This window comes from Larus michahellis, chromosome 4, assembly GCF_964199755.1.
Source record: "Larus michahellis chromosome 4, bLarMic1.1, whole genome shotgun sequence".
NCBI classification, from domain to species: Eukaryota; Metazoa; Chordata; class Aves; order Charadriiformes; family Laridae; genus Larus; species Larus michahellis.
The window spans coordinates 26,830,726-26,847,603 of NC_133899.1; the positions used below are offsets into that span (position 1 = coordinate 26,830,726).

The 16,878-nt window shown below is 39.2% G+C and overlaps 1 protein-coding gene across 4 annotated transcripts in view; it reads right to left on the bottom strand.

Annotated features, from left to right (window-relative positions):
* FANCM (FA complementation group M) overlaps positions 1–16,878 on the bottom strand; it is a 72,288-nt gene that overhangs the window by 22,136 nt on the left and 33,274 nt on the right. For all 4 annotated transcript variants that reach the window (XR_012586599.1, XM_074583605.1, XM_074583604.1 and 1 more), the window contains 5 exons: positions 15,058–15,251; positions 14,200–14,406; positions 10,748–10,982; positions 6,090–6,247; positions 5,322–5,474 (listed from right to left, as the gene is read on the bottom strand). Coding sequence is in view for 3 of the 4 variants with exons in the window: in XM_074583605.1 (XP_074439706.1) it covers positions 5,322–5,474; positions 6,090–6,247; positions 10,748–10,982; positions 14,200–14,406; positions 15,058–15,251 (947 nt within the window). In the remaining variant the exon portion in view is untranslated. The remainder of the gene's footprint in view (positions 1–5,321; positions 5,475–6,089; positions 6,248–10,747; positions 10,983–14,199; positions 14,407–15,057; positions 15,252–16,878) is intronic.

Genomic DNA, 16,878 nt, shown 5'->3' on the forward strand with positions numbered 1-16,878 from the left:
ATTTTAATTGGAGAGCTGAGATTTTTTTGGTCTTGTGGGCTCTCCCTGGCAGCCTTACTGGCTGAGAACAGAACAAATGTCCTGCCGCCCTCCCGCTGGGACGCATGTTCCGCTTGGGCTTTCTGCAGTAAAGAACAATCCAGGCCACCTCTGCTGAGCTTTCTTTTGAGGATCCCAAGACAGTGCATTTTCTCTGATTATCTGTTCTCTGCTGATCAAGCCAGATTCAGTGCCCAGACAATAAATAGCACCCCACAGTTCAAACCCGCAGTTCCACAGATGCGTTAGTCCGTCTCTCACAAACACTGTAACAAAACATCATTTACCATCTAAAATTATTTGTTATTGGGTGGGAAGAAGTCTCGCCACATCTCTATCAGGATTTTAACCCGAGACGTACTAATGTCAATAAAGGCAGAAAAAAAAAAAGTTTTATTGTCCTTTCTTGAACCATTTTTAACTTTGCATTCATTGTCTCCTGGAAAAAAGTCACAGCTGGCTGGGAACACTGTGTTTTCCCCCAAAACCAGGTCTGAGGTCTGATTTAAAACTTCAAAATCATGGAAAGACTTTTATTTGGAATTTTAGGGTATCCTGGGAACACTTTCCCTGCTGCCAGGCATTTCACCCCGTGAATCCTTCAAAGCAATCTAAGACAGAGGATAAATGACAGATGATTTTAGTGGCAGTTGTTGCGGGTTCATCTTCTAAACCCTGTTTCCCAAGGTGTGTGGTACCAGAGATTACTTGGGTGAAAAAGGGTGAGAATCTTTTGAGTGGGAGTTTTTGTGTTTTCTTTTGTCTTTCTAGGGATAATAATGAACCTCACTGTAACTTCACACTGCCAACTCTGAAGTGGGAAATGGACACCCATAGTCATCCTCCCACACTGGACAACATTCTGACATTTACAAAGTCCCTAAGAGTTGCCTGCCTCCCCGGGAATAAAAAATAATGCACTCGCACTTCAATATTTCCTGTCACTTACCCTCAGAAACTTGGACAAATAGCATTTCAATAAAAATGATTACTTTGCCCTGACCTTGTTTCCAAACAGTACAGTTTAATTTTCAAAAATGCTTATAAAAGCTATTGAATTATCTTGCATAATGACAACTTGATTTGTTACCATGTTACACAAAAAATCCCTGTTTGTAGCTAGCAGAAAATCCAATCCCATCTGCCCACTTCTCGTTGCTGTAGTAATAAAGCCACACAGGCATTAAGGGCTTTTCTGCAGTGGATGTGGCCTGTCGCAGGCTTCATATTTGGGATTTCTTTTACTTTTATTTTTTTCTTTTGATTGTGCCAACTTCTTCTCTAAGTTTTTAAGAGCATATAAATACAATATACAATTTTTTCCCCCAAACATTTTCACTTCATCTATTTAAAAATATCGAAGCCTTTTCACTGACTTTTTAAAATTTATTATGCAAAACACAATTGCATAGGAAGTTTCTTGGAATCATGGAATGAGTACAAGGAAAGGAAAGCTACATATCAGTAAATTCCTGAGCTTTCTTCTGTAATAAAAACCAAAACACTCATAAAGAACACATAAATACCTCCTAAGATGGCTCGTATTAAGTTATTGCTAATCTCTGAATGAGATTCTTCCCAAGAAATAATTAGTTTCATCAGAAGCTTCTAGATCATTTGGTTATTCGTAGTAAAATAAGGATTTGCCTGTTTTTATCTTTTATCCCTCAGTAAGAAAATAATCAATAGAACTGTGGTTTGAAGTTCAATATCTTAGTTATTTAAGGCAATAGCTTTGACTCGTATTTGTCTTAAATCCCTCTGCTATTAAGAACTGTAAATTAACGTCAGACAGATTAGCAGTGGTATATTTGGCAATAAAATATTTATAGTAGGAACTTTGATGCACAGTACATACATGCAAAACCCTTTGACTCACTGCTAAAACAATTCTTGTTTCCATCCACTTATTTTCATATAAGACTAACATTTTAGGTAGATTTTTACAGGCTTAACTTCTGCTAAAGGTAATTTCCTGGAGGCTGGAGTAATATTCCTTTATGCTGTCCCACTGTTTAATAACAGCACTTCCTACAATTTCAAACCACATTTGAAATTGTGGTTTGAAATTCATTCAATTCAATTCAATTCAAACCACATTGAAAGCCAAGCTTCCAAAAGTTTAAACTTGCTATAGAAACATCCTTCACCAAGAATGCCTCAGTCAAATGGGTGTGTAAACCAGCAAGCCTGAATTAAGACCATCCCAAGCTGAGTTCTGTATATTCAGCACACACAACGCACCCGGGGATACCTTAATCCAGGCCCAGCAGAAGCACAGAGCTCACGGAGAGGCCGTAGCAGCCTCAGCCCCAAACTGCCCGTGCCTGGAGCAAGCACAATGTGTCTGGGGGTCCCACTGCAAAACGGAGCAGGACACCGAACAGGGTGAGATCCAAATCTGGTAAAAAAGCTTGATTCTAAATCTCACGGCTTTCCCAATCATATGCTGAACTGAACTGCTCATGAAAATACAGTGACAGAGAAACACGGGGCCAGCGTTCCACAGGCAGCTCTTTCAGTGGGTGGAATTTTGCCCGCACAGCATCAGTCAGGAATACAGACAAGACAGAACCACCTAGAAGAACATGCCTTAGTAAGTGTGCAGAAATTCAAAGCATTGCCTACAAACCTCTAAGTTTCTTTAATTTTGCTCTACTTCTGCATTTTTTAATTAATATTTTCTTCTAAGAACAAATACCCTACAATACACAAAAAAAAAAAAATAAAAATCAGTGTAGTAGTTACTGCCAAAGTAAACCATCCATGCCTCCCCACAGGTCTGGCTATGGGCAACATGGCATAATCAGTTTTTGGCAAAGCTTGATTTCTGAAAGATCCTGATGTGAACAATTTCACATGCATAGTGTTAGGAATACTGTAGAGTACGATATAGTAAGAATACTATATCATAAGGAAAACCTAAACGTCTGAAATTACAATACTACATGAATGTTATATTTACTCCAATTTTAAGTTAAAGTACAAACTTCAAATCAAACTAGTATGAAAACATCCAAGCTTTCAAGCAAATATCCCACGAAGCACACAGAACGCTTAGGGATGAAGACCTCAAGACTGCCTTTTATGATGTAACTAGCTTTGGGGGCAAGAGAAGGGCAGCAGATGTTCTTTACCTTGACTTTACCAGGGTTCTGATACATTCTCCTAGCTAAGCTTGTGAGATGTTGGACCACCACAATTAAATCATTTTGAGGACTGGTATGAAGTCCTGGCAGTGGCTAGCTGCTAGGAGCATTTCTCAGAGGTTCTTAGTGTTTAACATTTTTATTACTGACCTTGACTACAGCACAGAGAGCACATTCAGTAAGTTTGCAGATGATACCAGGGGAGGAGAAGCAGGTGACATGCTTGAGGGCAGGGCTGCTGCCCAGAGGTTCCTCAACAAAATGACAGAAACCTCACGACAGAAAAATGAGACAGCAGTGTGCCCTTGTGGCAACAAAGACGATCGCATCCAGGCTCCATTAGCAGGACAGTAGCCATCAGGGCAAGGGAAGCGATTGTTCTCCTCTGTTCATCCTCTGTGAGGCCACATCTGGAGTGTTTAGGCTAGTTTTGGGGTCCCAGTACAAGTAATATCTTGGACTGGATCAAGTCCAGCAGGGGCGGCCAAAACTGTCTTGGGGCTGGAGCATACGGAGGTACAGGGGCAGACAAGGGAACTCTGTTCAGTCTTGAGAAGAAGGGGATCTCATTGCTATCTTTATCTAGTGTAAGAGCAGAGGGAAGACAGAGCCAGGCTTCCTGGAGTATATATAGCACAGAGCAGAGGCAGGTGAGCTGGGCTGTCTCATTCCCGTGAGGGACACTAGGCAGACCTGTCTCTGTAAAAGTTCTGTAAAAGCTCACTTATGAATGCAAGCGTTTGACATTCTGCCTTGCTTATCATTTTTGGCACCTACTTTGGCAGAGTTTGGGGGAGAAGACTGAAGACTCGCTTGGTGACTAACAAATTTGCTCTGTAAATTATTTTCAGGGTGCCAAATGTTGGTTTAGCATCTATAACTTTGAAGGCACTCGGGAACCTGAACAGAATTCTGGTATCAATACACTTTCACAAAAGGAACTGAAGTCACAAATACTTCAAGTGCCTGAGTTGGTGGTGGGGAGTGGGGTCCTCAATTAGAAGAGAAATCACAATTTTTTTAACCATTTCTTTGCCCTTTGACTTCCTTCAGCTCTCTATACCTGAACTCTCCCCAAAGTCCTCTCTCTGTTAGTACGTTCTTGGCTGTAGCTCAGGAACACAGACTCTCAAAGAAGTCAAGAATGCCATTATTCTGTGATGAAGTGGAGAAGCTTATCTTAGCTCTGGAAGTCTATTTACAACTTTCCATTAATACACTTTCCTAGCAAGGAGTACAACTACAATGTCTCTATTCTCTTCCTTGATTAGTCTAGTTATTCAGAAAACTCTGGCAGCTTAGCAACAGATTCTGATGACCTAGAAAACTTCAACACACTAAAAAGCAATATGTGTGGAACGTAAAAGAGATAAACTGGAGGAAAAAGAGTGTGGTGAACAACCGAAGTCTTCAGGTACTTCAACAGATCCACCTCTACACACATCTTATTGTATGTGCCTTTCATTGTAAAGGCATATCTGCTATCCATAACTGATAGCAAAAAAAATTCTCATCTCCCAAATGGTTTTCATCCCTGTTAGTTTGACTGCCCTCCTCTTATCCTTTAACTCTTAGGAGCAATTAAGTTTCTAATTACAGCTTCCACAGAAAACAAACCAAAAAGCCTCAATACACAACTACCTTAAAACATGCATTACATTCTGGCATTATTTTTATGTGATGCATTTAATGTACAAAATTATTTCCAATTCCTATTACACTCTGGAATAGTTCTAATATCATTCTTGGTGACCTTGCTCCTTGACATATATATTTCTTGCATTTAATGTCCTTCTGTAAAAAATTGACACTTGGATCCCTTAAAAAAAAAAAAAAAAACAAAAAGATGATTTATGGGTGGGACTTTCTTCTGTTTTCAGAAACACTAACTGTTTTTAAACAGCTTCTGTGGAATAAATTAAGAATTACAGAATACCAGAGGGATACATCTTGAAACAAAATTAAATACACGTTATCCGTTCCACAATAACTAACTTGCCCCATGCAAACATTTCTCCACTTTTTGTTTCAACTGACCAGCCAGAACTAGAGCACTTATTATGTTTTAATTAGTCTGACTGTGCATTGAATACTTGCTGCTTGTTTACAACCAGCCAAATGTAAACACCTTACCTGTTCATGTCTCATTAGCTCTATCATTTCCATAACACCGATAAAATGGTAGCAACGATCTGAGTGATCAACCATGGATGTAGGAAAAGGACGGTTCTGCCAAATTCTCCATTCAGACAAGGAAAGTTCATGAGCTGCCTCCTCTTTATGTTTCTGCAGTTTGAAATTAAGAGTGGCAAGGAGATATTAATCAAGAAATTGTTTAGCAAAACTAGTGTCTACTTCTCTGGTAGGGACTATAAATACTCCGAATGCAGGAAAGTATTTAAACATTATCACAAATGTTTAAGTCTGGTTTAAATAAAAGCAATTCTGTGTTTTGTGTGGTCACACCTTTTCAAGGAAGACAGGTTGTTTTAAGTGGTGAAATGACACAAACGCTCCAAATTTTTTCTCTGAATCAGAAAAGAGCTTGTAAAACTTGAGCTTTTCTTTCAGTAACACTTTTATAGTTCTATAAACAAGGAGATGAAAACATGTGGATACAATACCATCATGAATACAGTATCCTGCATGGAATTCTTCGAAACAGGAACAGAATTTAATGGATACTGAGAGATTTTTTAATGCATTTTGCATTTACAGAGCTAACCTCAAATGCCCATTTCAAACACCTAACCCTTAAATTCTTAACCTCAAAAACCTACACAGAATTCTCAAAATTGCATTTTTAATACAGACCTCCTTCAAATTCTTAGTTAACTTTGTTACTCAGGGTATCCTTTAGGCCTCATATCAAAGAAAACATTACATTTAGGTTATACTCACTGATACTTCTTCCAGGTTTTCTAAGGTTTCAAACCGAGTTTGAGGCAGTATCGGTTCCTTTACTCCATCACTTTCCTTAATCCTGTAAAGTCTGTCCCATATTTCAAATTCCTCAGGTGACAGAGACCAATTCTCATGACCGTGTATTTGCTTTTGGCCTATGGGGAAAAAAACAGTAACAGAAAAATGTTACCCACTTGAAGAAAAAGGATACGCGGAATAAAAAGAACTTTGTATGACACCAATCAAAAGAAAAAATACCTTCTCTGTGCCACAAGCATAACCAGATAGAGAGAATCTGATGTCTGAAACAAGTACCAGAACAGTGTTGTATGTGTTATAATTATGGATAAATCTAATAAACAATTTTGGGGGGAGAAGGCATCATATAAACAAAGATATAGATGGATAGCAAGGAAAGAAAAACGAGGCTCATGAGTTTTATTTTGACTCATAACTGCAAGTGGGAAGTATAGGGAACCTGTGCGCACCAATGCTAGAAAGAAACAAAATAAGTGCTCATATGGCACCTTACTGAAGACAAGGGCCTGGTGCTGCTTGGCTCTGAGCAAGTACGCTCCAGTGCCGACGAGGAAAGGGAGTCATTTTTGGCAGGCTGACAGCAAGCCTCAATACCAACATTATCCAAACAAATGCCAAATCCCTCAAAACAGCCAACCGTGTGAATGGCAAAGGAGCATGCAAAGAATCCTTTTTAAGAGCGTGTTAAGAATGTGCGTACTTTCATCCCAGATGTATGAAGCTTGGAGAAAAATAATTAAGTTAATTTGACAATCACTCTGCAGACAGGATTTGGAATGAATCTGCAGCCAACACTCTATTCTGAATTAGTGCCATGTACGAGGAGTCAGCTTGTACCTCTCAATCCTCTCAAATTACAATTGCCAGAGACTGTGTCTTCACAGGATGGTGTGACAATGTTTATTAGAGACTCAAAAACACATCCCTGAGAGTTCAGAGTACTAGGTTCAAGTCCTGTTCAGAAAAAGTCTTTCACAGCTGGAAAAAACTAACCAACACTGAAGTTCTTCAAGGTCATCGTTAAAAACAAAACAAAACAAAAAAACCCCACAAGATCGATGTTGCTACTAAAATATTTTTGACTCTACATCTCGGAGATGTTACACTCCTTTATAGCTAACACACAGTTCAAGTAGAGGAGGAAAAATATAGAGTTCTGAAGGCAAAGAAAATTAAGAACACTTATCAGAAAAGCATATCTCACAGCCTTTCCTGTTGTTTATAAGAACAGTTAAGTATTAGGTCTGCTCTAGCAGTTAATATCCAGCACCCACACACCAAGACAGAATATGTCAATCTCTAATTAGCGTGGAGTTCTGGACCGCGTTGCCTGGCCACGGTAGAAAGGAAATGCCAGAAAGAGTCCTCAGTTGTAACCGAACCCTAATGCCCTTGGTCAGTCCAAAGTGACTTCTACTGCCTCACTTAAGATTTACCTTCATAACCAAGAAGCAAAAAGATGGCCTACCAAGGAACTGAGAATGCATTTTCAAACAGCAAGTTGTTAAGACAGGAAAAAGTGGGCACCAGTGAAAAGCTTCATAGACAAACAGATCTAGTTTGGGTTCCTTCTTGCTCTTGAGGATGCTTGTCCAGACAGTGCACTGGAGCCTTTCCTAACACCTCTGGTGATGGACCGTTGCCATCCAGACACGTCCAGGGACACACTGAGAACAACAGATGACTTCAGTTCTCTGTGTTACAGCTCCAGAGGAGACCCCCCTTTTGACAAGGTCAAGAGGATCCTGCGATACCACCTGCCCAAGCAATACATGGTGCAACTCTACACTGGCATGAAGGCCTCCAGCAGCTGGCAAAATTCGGTAATAGATACTTCCAAAGCTCTGAACTTTCTCTTTCTGAGCAGAGAAAAGTATTTTTGGCTATCAAGAAAATGAGCAAGCACAACAGGCCTCCCTAGAGAGGGGAATGGAAGCATTGATAGAGTCTGAAAAGGGGGGAGTAAAGTAATTGTGAAGAGCCAGGAAAAGAATAATTCATAAAATGAAATTTCATCTAGACAAATGCAATGCAAAAAGAAAAACCAAAAGAAATCATTGATAGCTTGAAATGACATTCAGCTACCTGAACAACAGGCTACGGGAAGAGCACATTTTAATGCATGTTAGCTATTTTTTGCCATGCCCATTGTGGTTTCCTACCTCTCACAGAGCAGGGAGTTTGGCAGAGAACTTGCAAAGATAATAATGTTAGAGATGATTATCTAGATCTTTCAGCTCTTTCACCTTTTCATTTATCTTGTGGGATAGTTATTCTCATTTTATAAAGTAAAAAAAGATGAGCATAAAAACATGAGCTGTCTCCAAAGATACCTGTTCGGAGAATTTTTTCCTCCAATGAGACCAAGCCATTTTAAGCACAAATCTATTATTTCTTAAATGCTTTTTGATTTTACCGAACTTACTGATATGCTGCTCAATTTTAGCAAACTCTTAAAAAAAAAAACAAAAAACACAAAAAACCCAACCCTATAAACAAACAAACAAAAAAAAACAGAGAGAAAAGAATCTCAAATTAGAATGGGATTTTTGTTCTTGTTGCTGTACTTTTGGAAGAAAAGCTCCTACACCTGAGGAACACACTTGGTTAGCAATGGGGCAAGACAAGAATAATGTGTCCTTTGGGTACTGAGAAACATAAAATTTATGAAATAGGTTTTGAAGTGTAAGGATAGTGTAAAATTAATAGAAATTGGATCAAATTAGGAAGACCAGGAAATATTAAATTTTGACTAGAAGTGAAGGAGAATGCTTGAAATTACAATATTTCAATTTCTGTGCACATCTATTCTTCCATGGACAAACCTGAAGAACCTCAAGAACAAATGACAAGTAAGAGAGCATAAATAAGACAACACACAGCTTATTCATTACTGCTACTTTTTTCAATTTTCTAATGTGGAAGGGGGCACTGAAATAAGGAGAGGAGAAAACGCAAGAAATGAAGACCTTTCTTTCTCTTCTTTTTGAGATTTATCTTGAATATCATTAAAATCAGAAACAGACACTAGCTTCATACAGTAATGAAGGCGACTTCAACACAAAGCTGGTGCTCAATAATTTGCACTCATGTAAGACTTGTTTGCAAGATGGGCGGTCAATCATGTTCATCTTCAGCAGCTGACAGATCTCCCCGCGCACTAGGCACTGCAATTGTGGTGGCTGCTAACCTATTTCACACAAAAGGAACCTGGTAATTAGAGCCTCTGAAGTGCTGTTCCCTCAGCAGGAAGCATGTTCAGCATATTATCTTCTTTATGCACTTACTGCCTGTCATTTCTATTTTCTAGGACAGACTTACATTCTAAAATTATTATTTTAATTCCATGTTTTGCTCTGCTTATTTTCTTGCAAGTTGTGCCTGTTTATCCTGTCCTCACTTTCCCTCACTGGTGGCCATCCTGGCCACCCCCTGGGCTGTGCACAAGCCCCAGATAAGCATGCCTTACAGCAGGCTCCAGAGGCATAACGGGAGATGTCGTCATTAGGAGCATCGCCACGGCTGTGTCTGCAGCACACCCATACTTACAAAGAGTTTGGGGTGAGAATGGCACGTACACATTGAGTTATCAATACTAATTCTCCTCCATTACATTTCTACCCTGCAAAATGGGAGATAGCATGAAATGGTTTGGAGGCCAAAGGGGAAGCTCATATTTTCCTGCATGGTTTTGTAGCTTGCTTCCCATTTCTATGTTCACCCTTTTGTTTGCCCCAGACGGTGTTTGAAAAGAGATCGGATGTAGGTGATCAGAAGCATTTAGAAAACACTAACACTGAAGTCCAACTACTCAGATTCTGAAATATGAAGTTTCCCAAGGCTTTTAGGAGATTCTTCTTTCAAGAAGTTGCAACTGGTCTTTACAGAAAGCACTTAACCAAAGAGATCGAGCACAACGATTTCCAAGTATTTACAAAACTTAGCTCTTTCTTCCTATCTTATAATTTTGTTCAGTTTAGTGAGCATTTCAGTACCATGTAACTGCATCAACTAAAGAGCTGTTTCTCTTTTTAGATTAATTTTCCTCCATGGGTGTGTGCAATTCATAAGTATTCGACCCTTGATTTCTCCTTCTCCTCAAAATCCTTTGGTTTTCAAGCATTTCTGTTCTATCGTCATTTACAGAGGTATAAGACATACTTTTCTTGTATTAACAAAAACATTAAGCCTAACTGTTAAAGCTCAAAACCAGGTTTGGTATAGAATTATCACTAAACATTTAAGTGACAATTATGCCACCTCTCATTGGTATATCAGAATTCTTCAGAAGACATCATGAACATTTGCCTCTTCTGTTTGTAGCTGGAGTTTCTGACCTTCAGTCACTGACTCCATGAGAAGCTCTATTAAGAAAGATGAAATGTCTGATTTGAAGTATGGATATTTAAGGACAGAACTGTGATTTTAGGATGTTAAAGGAAAAGGATGAGGAACCAAAGCAGCAGTCAGCACGGTACCACAGCTTCAGCTGACAGAAATTACATTTTTGCTAGAGACCCAGAACTCATGTGAGCACACAGTTTTGATGTGCTGTAATATAACAACATGAGATAGCAGCTTACGCAGCACTTAGAAAAACACCATAATCCTCTTACCAGTGACACAGGAAAAGAGAGCAGATTTATGCTGGAGGGAACTAGATCTTCTCTCTTTGGAAAGCATTCTTGAATTGCTTGGTTCATATTTTTCAGCAGTAATAAACATTTTATGCAACTTCGGATTTATGCCTTCTGGAATCATACGTGGGCTATGCTGGTAGAAATGAAGCATTTTGTTTCCTGAAATAGCTTTGTGGATGCTCCTTTTGTTAGACTGGCTTTGATTGTACGTCTGTAAAAGAGAAGATAAATCATACGTTGTTGGATTGTTTTTTCGATCACAAGTAAAAGAACACCTGAGTGACTGTGGGGCTTCTCATTATTTTTTTATTCTGTCATCAAATTATTTGGGTTTTTTTCTTTTCTTCCCCAAACACAACTGAAACAAAATAGGATGCAAGGCCGTGAGAACCAACTATACACCCTCTTCTGTGAATATTGTCAGGTAGGTCAACATAGCTGCTTGTTCAAGTTCTTGAACTGCAAGTTCAGGACTTGCTGTATGCCTCCACATTATGGTAACCAAAGCAGGGAGGGGAAAGGAACAGAAGGACATGGATGAAAACAACAAGCAATAAGGTTGTATTGGAAATCTGATAATCAATACATTAAAACATAGCTACTAAGTTTTGGGGGTTTTTGTTTTTTTGGTTTTCTTTTTTTTTCCAAGAGCTTCTATACTAAAATATTTAAGTCAAATTAAACTTGAATTATCATCCTTTTGTGCCTAGGTAAAACATTCAAAGCAAACGTAACACAGAGCAAGGAAGTACCTTGAAGGAAGTACTACAGAACAGTGATTGTTCTTTCAGTTGCAAACAATACAAAACATAAAATAATGTACAGCTTTTTTACACTCTGTAAGGAGACGAAAAGTAGGCACAGCACTTGAGAGGAAAAGAAACATAGCCCTCGCCTGGGGGAATTTACAATCTGCAATAGATACAGGGATGATGTAAATTAGATTACAGAAACAAAAAAAGGCACAGGATTATTTGTTAATGTCATATATGCTCCAAGTCCTTTTGATTACACTCCATTTTTATTCTGCAATAGAGAAACCAAGACAAAGACAGAAAAACTAAGAAAAGAAAGTGGTCCCCTCTCTGAACATTTCTTGCCCTAATACTCTTCCAAGTCTCTGGGGCATAGCGCTGGCGCAGGCAGCGTGCCCAGTTAGGCAGTCTACGTGTTCTGTGTGTGACAGCATGGCAGCTCTGTCCTTTTGAGAGAGATGGTCTCTGGAAGCCAGGATTAGAGGAGACAGACACAAAAAGATGCTCTCTGAATAAACCTGGAAGAGGTTAATGACTATTATACTGTGCCTCAGGTATTCCAATAACTATATTTTAAGCCTAGAACAGGCAAAAACATATTTTTATGGAAAAAAAAATTGTATTACCAAAGTAATTGGTTAACAGAATTGTTACTTTACTGTTACTGAGACAGTATGTTTCCTTTTCCTTTGTTTCACAGGGTGTCAAGCTCGGCCTGACAGGAGCCCGAGAGGCTGTGAGCTCCCCGTGCCCTTCTCTTTGCACTGGTTCAAATCTGCAGGTAACGGCCCCCATCCAGGCTGATGCACATGCAGTGGAGCTGTCACAAGATGTTAAAAAACCCCGAATCACAACACTGTGCATCTCGGAATAGGGCCAAACTAGAAAGGCAGAAGATTGGGAAGCTGAACTCTCAGGGAACCCAGGGCATTAGCAACAGCATGATGTGTGCCGCAGGGCTGAGACGCAGTGCGCTTCCACGTGGGACAGCTGAACCGGGCATGGAACACAAGGGGAAGAGAGAATCGGAACAGAGTAACAGACACTGCTGCAACAGAAATTCCTCTCTAGCTTCAAACTTAGAGACCTGTATTCTCCAGTTTTTCCCAATAGAATTTCTTCAACAGCTTTATAATTGACTTGAAGTGGTTTGATTTAAAAAAAAGACAAGAACACAACAAAAAACCCAACCACACACAAATTACACAAATTCCCACAAATGAATATGAGACCATTAATTACTTAGCTTCAAGTTATGTGATGGGGAAGAACCTCCACATTAACAGATCTGGAAGGAGATTCAATTAAAAAAAAAAAACCCAAAGCAACAACACCAAAACCAAAAAAAGCCCAAGCAAAACCAACCAACCAAAGCCAATATTGTTCAGCAATTAAATTTATTTCATGATCTCAACGCCCCCAAAAGTATATAAAATTACTATGCTACCTGGGGGAATGTTCTGCTTCAGAGATTTCTGAGAAAACCTGAAGAACCCAGCAATCCAACTATTTAAGTGAAACTGCAAGGAATTTAAGGGACCATTTTAATATAGCAATACAGAGCAGAACTTTCAGTAGCAACCAGTCTTCATAAGCAGCATGAGAAAATATTTACAAATACCATTCACTTTCATAATTTTTAACTCTCATCCCTTCAAAGTAGTTTTTTTTTTCCTCAGGCAGGATTCTTTGGACCCTCATTTAGAATTCAATCCCCGCTACCTACAAATTTAACACAGAGGCACAACATCGACTGGAATAAATGAAATAATAGCAAGACTCTGAAATGTTGGTGTTACAGTTAGCTTACACAAATCTCACGCTTCTCTGTCATGAAACCTGATTTAACTCAGAACTAACCTCACAAGTGAACAAAACCAGCAAAGAACAAAATCAATTTTCAGGCAGAACAGTGAGGTGCACGCTAAAAATGCCCCGTGTTCCAACAGGGGTTGCACAATGGAAGTGTAAAGCTGCAGGTTGATGTTACTCTGCAACCGCTCTCACCACAGAGCAACGTCAAGAGGGACTGGCGTGTCTCCTCCTCTCTAACCCTTGCCCTGACAGCTCCCTTGGATCACACCCAGCGGGTGCAGCTGCAGTACAGCTGAAGTTGGCTTCTCCCAGCTTACAGCTCCTGGCTTAGTTTTACACTGGTACGTTAGTTTCCCAAGGGGCAGCCTGCACTCAGAGACGATTAATTATACTCCCAGTTGAGTGCTGAGGTTCAGGAATTTAGCAAAAGTAGATTTCCACTTAAGCTGATCTCTTCAGACCTCACACGCAAGTCTGCTACCACTAAGCACTTGTCTGAATGCGCAGTGTCGTCAGCAGTTCAGAGTGAGACACTGCCAGTCCTCCCACTCGCAGAGATCCATCCCCATCTCCTCTTCCACGCATTGCTCTGTACCCTTGGCAGAAACCCTGTAGTTTCCGAGTTCCAGTTTATCCTTTACAAAACAAGTGTTATTAAGAACAAAGGCTTGAAGCCCTTCACACTGAGAAAGTGCACATATTTTTAGAATACTGTGGATTACTATACTTTCCTGGAGGGACAGGTAGATGTTGCTAGGAGTGCTCAGGACTTCAGTGAGCTTTAATGCACAGTGTATAGTTTCCCAGAACAGAAAAAACAAGTCTGCTTTCCCCATGAGAAGAAAGCCACACACTCACCCGTTCCTCCCGCCCTTCGGCGAGGATGACGACGATCCTGCCCTGCCGCCTGCGCCCCGTTCGGCCCATCCTCTGCACAAGGCGCACCGGGCTTTTCTGAGCGTCAAAGCAGATGATGAGATCAACTTCTCCAATGTCTAAGCCTTCTTCCCCAACACAGGTAGAGACCAGAGTGTTATACCCACCTTCACGAAAGCGTTTTACCACCTGAATAAATAATTAAAATTAGATTTAACAGATTAGCCAGAAAGCCCCTTATACACACTTTGCAGTGTTTCCTAGGTTCAGACAGAAGTAGAAATAATTAATTTATATTTTAAAGCTACAAAACTCAGTTGTTCTGAATTTGTCAACTGATTTGTTGTGATCAAATACCATGCACTAATGTTATCAACATATCAACTCTTCAATTCTAAAATAAAGGAAAAAAAATCACATCTTATTCTGACTCCAACCATGGCACTTTTCTAAAATTTATCTTCCCAACTTTGCTATTAAATTTTTATTATTTTTTTTAAACTTTTCTAGATCAATGTTTAAGGTTATATCTTAGTTTTTCTACCTACAAGAAAAAAAAATCCCCATAGCAAGTATTTTAATATTTCCCCAGATTTTCAAATATATAAAAGTTATCATTTGTTAATATAATGTAAATGTATAAAATATTTCTACTTATACGTTCTGTTCAGTGAGTATAATTTTGGATACTCTGAAAGCAATTGAACTACATTGGAATTTACTAATGACACTTTGAAGTTTGGTCACTGCCATACAATCTCTATCAGTACTCAGGTAGTTAGTTATACAATTAATACTCTTTGTCACTATTTCCTAATACACCTCTCATTTTTTCTTTACCTCAAGTTGTTCCTTTTGTGTGAAGCCTTTTGTGCTCTTTCCTGTGGAATGACCAACAAAGGTCATCACTCTAACAACCGGACTGAGCCGGGAAAGCATGTCTGCGATCTCTTGCACGCTATCTCGAAACGATGAGAAGATCATCACTCTGGTATCCACAGTGTCCACGGATGTGCTTTCCGTCGTGACTTGATCTGTTTGATTTTGAAAAGCCAAAAAACATTTTTATGCATGATTTTAAAATAACTACCAATGAAAAAGTAAGGACAGGTCATCCCATAAGCTACATATTCGCAGTTCTCGTCTCGCTTAATGGGAAGATTTTGTCCAACTATACTGCGTTATAATTTTTTCCAAAAAAACTTTCTTTAAAAGAAATTTCATTTAAAGAAAAAAGACTTAAGCAAATAAATAAAGAACCAGTGGAGAAAACTGACAATTAGGAGCCCCTCAGCCTATTTAGACCAACATCCCAGAAAACACTCTGAGATATATCTGCTCAAACAATTCCTCTCTGGAATCAAAGCAGTATTCTAACTTTGGAGAAATTACAATAACTATGGTGAGAATGTCTTATATTTGAGGTACCATTACTCATATTACTTTGAAAAGCTCAGGTGTGACAGCAAGTGTCTTTAAAACTTTAAGATGCCTTCTTCCAAAGAGCCTACAATGGGACTTAAATCTGCTACTTAAATGCCCAGAGTCAGATGAGGTTAGCAATATACAGCAATAAAAGCCACTGTTACCATTAGTCTAGGACACAGCATGGTGGAATAAAAGAGATGTATACCAACTTCCTATGATTTGCTACAGCAAGTTGTGTCTACTTCTACAGCTTAGGATCCTCATGACAGCAGAAATGTGCAAAAACTTCCCTTAATATCATAATCTGTTGCTTCTGAATCATCTGTCATCACAACCGGTTATAGCTCTCATTTCGGCAGCAAGGATAACATTGCCTTTTTCAAATAAAAGGGAAAAATAATTGCCTTTGACCACACCCACATTCCTTATGTTACACCATCACAGTTTTGTCTTCTGGGTGCTCAACTATTTTATTTTTTTTCTTCATTTTTTAAACATGTAACAGGACCTACCTTCATAAGCACAAGCAAAAGCTATCTAAGCAACATGCAAGTCTTGAACAGTCAGCTTCTGTTTATCCTATCCAAATAATAGACCAACAACAAAACATGCTACAAAGTACAAACCTAGTATGTTAAAACAGAGAATCTCTAAAAGGATAGAATGAATAACTGAAACTGGCCCAGCTTGCATGCATTACCTAGACATAGCCCTCAGATGAAATCAAATAGATTTCCAGGGATAAAGATCTCCTCTTTTATACAATTCTCCACAAAACACCTTTATCTCATTAAAAGAAAGGTTAGACAAGGAATTAAAATTCTCAAGACGGAACGTGTAAAAAATGTTTCCCTGAACCTATGAAGTCACCTGGTGCTTGACAACAGTTTCATGCTATGCCTGTAATTCCAGCACCAAGCTGCTTCTTGAAGTTAAAGCATTAACTGCAACAGAGAAGTATATACGTCTTTGTGATCAACTGTCAGAAATCCCAGTTTAGTTTTCAGTTGTGCATATCTACATGCAGAAATGCTTTCAGGAGCTTAAGGCAAAAAGCAGAAGCTGAAGCTAAGCATTGTCCCCTTTTCTTTTTAAGCTGAGCCGTGAACACACAGGTAGATCATGAAGATGGCTACCTCCGGTCAAAACAAATGTGACTCTTAGGCTGACAGTCAAGGAGATCAGACACAAGGATCTCCAGAGGTCCCTTCCAAATATTCTAAATTATTCTAT